This window comes from Penaeus japonicus, unplaced genomic scaffold (assembly GCF_977035675.1).
Source record: "Penaeus japonicus unplaced genomic scaffold, GWHDUDI00000001_assembly GWHDUDI00000037, whole genome shotgun sequence".
NCBI lineage: Eukaryota > Metazoa > Arthropoda > Malacostraca > Decapoda > Penaeidae > Penaeus > Penaeus japonicus.
Genome location: NW_028234439.1, coordinates 3118962 through 3125311, shown reverse-complemented (window position 1 = coordinate 3125311; position 6350 = coordinate 3118962). Strand labels below are relative to the sequence as shown.

The following is a 6350-nucleotide window of genomic DNA, read 5'->3' as shown; positions in this document are numbered from 1 at the left end:
TAGTAAAAAACTATATAAAAAAAAAAAAAAACATATACAAATCAATTAAAACCATGGTGAAGATTGCACTCCTGGTGTCAACTGGTTAAACCAAGAAGAAAAATAGATGAAAAATTATTGATCATTCTACATAAAAATGACATCACTAATATGATTTTTTCATGCAATGATTATAACAAATACATAGTGCATTTCTAATAATGCAACTAAGCACAGCAAAATAAGGATACAAAAAGTAATGAAACCCTTTCAGATCAATATCAAATCTTTTATGATCCAGCATACATTTCTAAACAATTTGCAGCATATGTGCCCTCAGTCACCTATTACAGACTTTAAAATACAAATATGAAATTAATAGCTTTTTTTTTTGTTAAATCATACAGCACAGACCACAAACTCCTTCCACACATGAAAATGCTCCAGAAAAACACAATAGCAGCATATACCATTCAGCTCATCAAGTAACCACTGTAAAGAAAATAAAAAAGAATTAAAGTGAAGAATGATTCATGACATTAAAACCTATATTTAATAACCCAATTAAGTCATTATTCTTACATAAAATATTTATTTTAATGATAAAATACTGGCCACTGGAATTGCCTAGGATACCTCTCATGATCTCACTCAAACAACAATTGTCATTAGCTCTAATTCCAAAAATAAACCATTTCTTTAATCATAACTAAAATCCTGTGAAGCATACAGAGAGATCTTATAAAAAACTGTTACCTTGGTACTTCAAACTAAGTGTTACTTTTAGGGATTAAGTATAATTCCTTTGGTCGATTCCTATATAATATTTTAGAATCTTATAATTTGAGAATTAAAAAAAAATATGACTGTGCTTCCCATGTGTCTTCAAAATCTAATACTTCTTTCTAATCATCACATTCACTTGACCTGCAGTTGAAATCAATAATTCTAATGTCTGTGGTACCTCCTTATCTTTCATGCACATACTTCGGGACTGTAATAACGCACTACCCATTTACTAGACCATTAGCCTCCATAACAGATTCTCCACAGCTTGCCTAAATACTTTTATCAAGCGACAAACGAACATCAATACTTACGGAAGTTTGATTTTCATGAATGCATAGCAGGCAATTGATGCAATGATGACGCAGGCAAACCCTATGATAATCAGGAGGATTCTGTTAAGCTTGGGTGTGGAGGGGACATGCGTGTGATCCAACACGATGAATCCGATGCCTCCTAACGCAAACATGAAGGAAGATGCCAGACCCTCCATGATGTACTGTCCATTCACTCGGTAGGCCATGAATGCAACCTGGAAAAGTGCGTTTTATTTTCAAATGAAGTCAGGAATGATAAGTTTATTTCTTTTATAAAGAGCTGTAATAAGAACACTTATAAATTATAATTTTCTTACTGTGGCTATTCTATATTTTGTGTGTACAAATATATACTATATTTCTATCTAAGGTAACTATTCTTATTTGCTATAAACTATTTGCTTACCTAGAAATGTTGTAAATATTTGTATAATTATATCTTTATTACAAAAATATATCATGAATCTTTTCAGAAATATGTCACCCCTAAGCCCTAAAGAATATACTTGAGATGCTTTCCAAACCATTGACAACACGGCAAAACATCTAAAGTCATAATGGATATTTTCTGAATGGATTTTGAAAATTCCACATTATACATTCTTTGAAAATGTCTGAAAACCTCTTTTATCCTAGGTACAACAAATGCTTCATTCATAGGATGAAGATCATTTACATGCGAGAATCTCAGATCAAATGACACGCTTGATTGTTACTTTTTGTAACTTCTCAACAGATGTGTGAATGTTATATATATAATTTCTATCACTCTTGAGATACTTACATTACAATAAAAATCTAATAGGTATTCATATTTGTCTCTTCATTAAACTATATCACCAATGTGACTTTGTGGGGAGTAACAGATGTACAAACTTAATGGGCCTCTGAAACTGAGTGAAAAAGCCTTATACATAATTTTCTAAACAATTGATACAATTTTAAGCAACAAAGGGAAATTATGGAGAAAATAGTTTACTTACTGGCCGTGAATGTCCATGCTCATCTGTTGTTGAGCCTACACTGGGAGGTTCAACAATCACGTCATAAATGATACCTGAAAGATGGTAAATAAAGGTCATTTATATAAAATCTTATAAAAATTTCACAAGCAACTTACCTGCATTATATGTATTGCAAAGGACAAACATAACCTGTGAAAATAAAGTTTTGGTCTCATAATGAAGAGGAGTTTGACCTTTCTTCTGTTAAAGATTGTTCTTTGACAATTTCCACCTGTTCTGTCATAATAGCTATAAACAGAACTACTTGAATAGAATGCACTCTACTTCTATCTATAACAATCTAGATGAACATTCATAGATAATTGATATTTTGTTATTGAGGGGGTACATGATCTTTTAACCCATTGTGGACTGGGGGGTCGAATGATTAACTGGCCTTCAGTATGGGCAATTCTTGCTGAGCTGGCATTGGCTAAAAATTAATCAGCCCCAACTTCCCTATCAAATATTTTCCCTTAAATCCATCACAAAGCAAAAGTTTAGGCTGACTCTGGAAAGCTGCAGCCCTGAAACGAGCACTAGAAACTGTTCATACAGTAAATTCAAATCTGTATACTTTTAAAATACAATTCTTTTTTTGTGTGGATTAAATTAGATTGATTATCAAAAATTACCTACCACTACAACAGTGTCGATATATATGGAATAGCAAGAGTTCAACAACTGCATCAGAGACCTTGTGTGCATAACATTGTTCATTCACATTTTCCTTGTAAAAAAAAAGTGATGGACATGAAGTTCTAATATTGGGGTAGACGGACATGAAGCATACACATTTTGATGAGAGTGGTCCAGTAGGTATTTTAACCCACACAGGACGGGTGGTACAGCATGTGTACCGCGCATTCAAAAGCCCAGTTGCCGGGCGGCACAGTATTGTGCCAGCCATTCAATTGATTTAGGCCTAATAATTCGAACGCCCCGGCATTTGGACATTCAAGGCTAGAATTCCCCCGTCGGGAATGGGTTAATGCAGACATTAGGTCTAAAGTTAATTAAAGCCAATGGCAGTCTTGATTTTTGCCAATATGACACTATTCTTTAATACTGTGAGAATGGGCATATTCTGTTAATAAGGTCATCCAAGTACATTCAATTTATAGCAAACTACTAAGCTTTACACTATAATTTTGATGGCATGAAAAGGGGGGAATTTTTTTCCATAAATAGGGTGGCGTACTGCCAGGAATTAACATGCCTCTGATGGTATATCATTCTGCAATAAATACAAAATCCACAAGATATTCAGAAACAGAAACCAGTTACAGTTTTAATTTTATGGATGTTACGACTCTAGGACAGGCCAGAATTCAAGCAGGTTTGACAAAGTACTTGTTTACCAAATGCACTATGATTGGCTACAGTGCCATGACTGGTTGTCCACATTATTACGATTTTCTTTATCTAAGGGAATAAAAAATGCACAGTGCCATGACTGGTTGTCCACATTATTACGATTTTCTTTATCTAAGGGAATAAAAAATGCACTGGAGGAGGAAATAATGCCCTTCATTGCTTTATTTGTAAACCAGCAAAGTATGATTTAGCCAAGTAATCTCTCATAGAATCAAAACATTGTAAATAGTTAATATAGAAAATAACTGGTATTTCTTTTTTTATGTACAATTTCCAATATATGTAATTTGCCAATTTATCAACTGTGATGTCACGTACGACTTTATTAAATAAATTGCCAAGAATTCTACAAGCTTTATCTGTTGTTATATAAGTTTAATAAACATCTCACCTAACTGCTTATCTTATGCAAATTAATTTAAATATGGTGCAATTTCTGCTCCTTTAGAAGGCATTACTCTTTAACATTTCCTGTCTTCCTAATGTTGAAAATTCCTTTTCTAAAAATTATGCCCTTTAATACATTTTAAAAATGTCATACCCTCCTCTAACTCTCAGTATGATTATCGTCATCCCTAGATAAAATAGCTGGAAATCAATAGGAGACATCAAAAGGAATCTACCCATACCGGTGTTACTCATATTAACAATATGGACCATTTAGCAAAACTTTCTAAGGCATGGTTACTAAAACACTAAAAAATCTTGTAAAGGTCGTTGACATTTTAAAAGCTGTAGTGACTCTTTCATGTCAAGTCAGTCTAACTGCCATGGTCACTAAAGCTGGATTCCACTAATTAAAACTAATATATATGGACAGTCTGGACCAAATGTAATTTGTTTACAGTTAACCATGTTATGAAATACCAAAGTTATGGTACACATGGACTCTTCTCACCCTAAACTCCTATATAGTGGACATGGTAAATTTTCCGAATAACGCCATGTTACTAAATACCACAAAAGTGGTATTGACGGATTCCTCTCACTCTGTACTATCCATATATAGTTGACTTTACCCACAATTCTGCCCCTATGCCCCACAATATGGGTCTCGATGGTAGGGGAGGGCATAAAGTAGATCAGGGAAATTGCAGGGTAAAATATGAATGAAATCTTAACACAATTACCTACCTAACTTTGCCTTGTTTTGAAGTTAGCCCTAACCACGGGGAGTCATACCCCCCTAGACCCCCCCCCTATTCAGGGCACTGCATGATACTTATGATACATAATTAGTTCTGTAGATGATGATGCCGTGACCACAAATAATCCTCACACTGCACCATGATGACAGTAACTGAGACTTCCTCTCATATATTCCTCAGGATAGGAAACTAGGACTGATATTGATGTGACCACTCAATAGAGGGCACTACAATTATACAGTAAACAATGGGGAATATTGCGCCATATATCGCATGCAGGTAATTCCTTGAGGTTTGCCAGTCCACAGCTCGTCAGTAGCCGTGAATTCATAAACACAGCCATGTTTTGATTTCAGGCTGAGGATGGTAATTTTTGAGGTATTTTGCACACAATATGTTGCACGAAGTGCCCTGAATAGGGAGGGTCCCGGGGGGATAAAGCCCCCTCTTGGGTGGGGCTAACTTATCCCATTGGTTACGGTATTAAATAAATGTTTTTGCAGTAGGATGGCTGATTTACATATCTGGCGCAGACTTTGTATACAAAATATGCCCTGAAGTATCCCAAAAAGGGGGCCCAGATTGTGGGGTCCAGGGGTGGAATCACACATTATATCCACTATATATGAATAGTAGAGAGGAATCCATTCATACCACTGCACTGAAAAATATTCAACTTAATGTTTTTATTATGTGATGTGCACTTCTTTGAGAAAGAACCATCTATTGGAAAAACAATATCAGAATGTTCAGTTCCATCTATAGATGAAGGCAAATAAGAACTACATAACAGGTTTGGGTAAATTTTCTGAACAACGCCGCTTTACAAAATACCACAAAAGTGGTGTCGATGGATTCCTCTCAACCTCTACTATTCATATATAGTGAAATTAATGAGCGCTTGCACCCCTGGACCCCACAATCTGGGTCTCTTTTTTTAAGGCACTTCGTGCTACCTCGTCCTACTTTGGGGCATATTTCGCTTGCAAAATCTTAACCCAATGACCTACCCAACTTTGCCTAGTTTTGAATTAATCCCTAGCCAAAGGGGGGCTTCGCCCACCCCCCCTGGACCCCCCCCCCTTTTTAGGGCACTTCGTGCAACATACCTTGGGCAAGATATCCCAAATCCATCATCCTCGCCCTGAAATTTAAACATGGCTGTTTACGTATTTACGGATAGTAGCAAGCTGTGGACTGGAAACACCCAAGGAATTACCTGCATGTGCTGTTATGTTCTCTCAACAGATGGCGCAATATTCCCCATTGTTTACAGTATAATTATAGAGTGCCCTCTATTGAGTGGTCGCGTCATCATCGGTCCTAGTTTCCTATCCTGAGGAATATATAAGACGAAGACTCAGTTGCTGTCATCATGGCGCAGTGTGAGGGTTATTCGTGGTCGCGGCATTTTCATCTACAGGACTAATTACGCATCACAAGTATCACGAAGTGCCCTGAATAGGGGAGATCCACAGGGGGGTGTAGCTCCCTCTTCACAAAGGCTGACTTCAAAACTAGGCAAAGTGAGGTAGGTAGTTGGGTTAAGGTTTTCGTGATACCGAAGTAGCACGAGGTAGCACGAAGTGCCTTAAAAAGGGGGGTTCCAGGGGGGGCAAAGCCCCCCCTTGGTTAGGGCAAACTTCAAACCTAAGCAAAGTTAGGTAGGTAATTGGTTAAGATTTTGCATACAAAATATGGCCGGAATTCATATTTTATCCCGTAATTTCCCTGATCTA

The 6350-nt window shown here is 36.5% G+C and overlaps 1 protein-coding gene across 1 annotated transcript in view; it reads right to left on the bottom strand.

Annotated features, from left to right (window-relative positions):
- Positions 1-254: 254 nt before the first annotated feature.
- Positions 255-6350, bottom strand: part of LOC122258540 (oligosaccharyltransferase complex subunit OSTC) — an 8205-nt gene continuing 2109 nt past the window's right edge. The window contains exons 2-4 of the mRNA XM_043024545.2: positions 2066-2139; positions 1080-1297; positions 255-471 (exon numbers count right to left, since the gene is read on the bottom strand). Of these exons, the coding sequence (XP_042880479.1) occupies positions 453-471; positions 1080-1297; positions 2066-2139 (311 nt within the window). The 3' untranslated portion in view covers positions 255-452. The remainder of the gene's footprint in view (positions 472-1079; positions 1298-2065; positions 2140-6350) is intronic.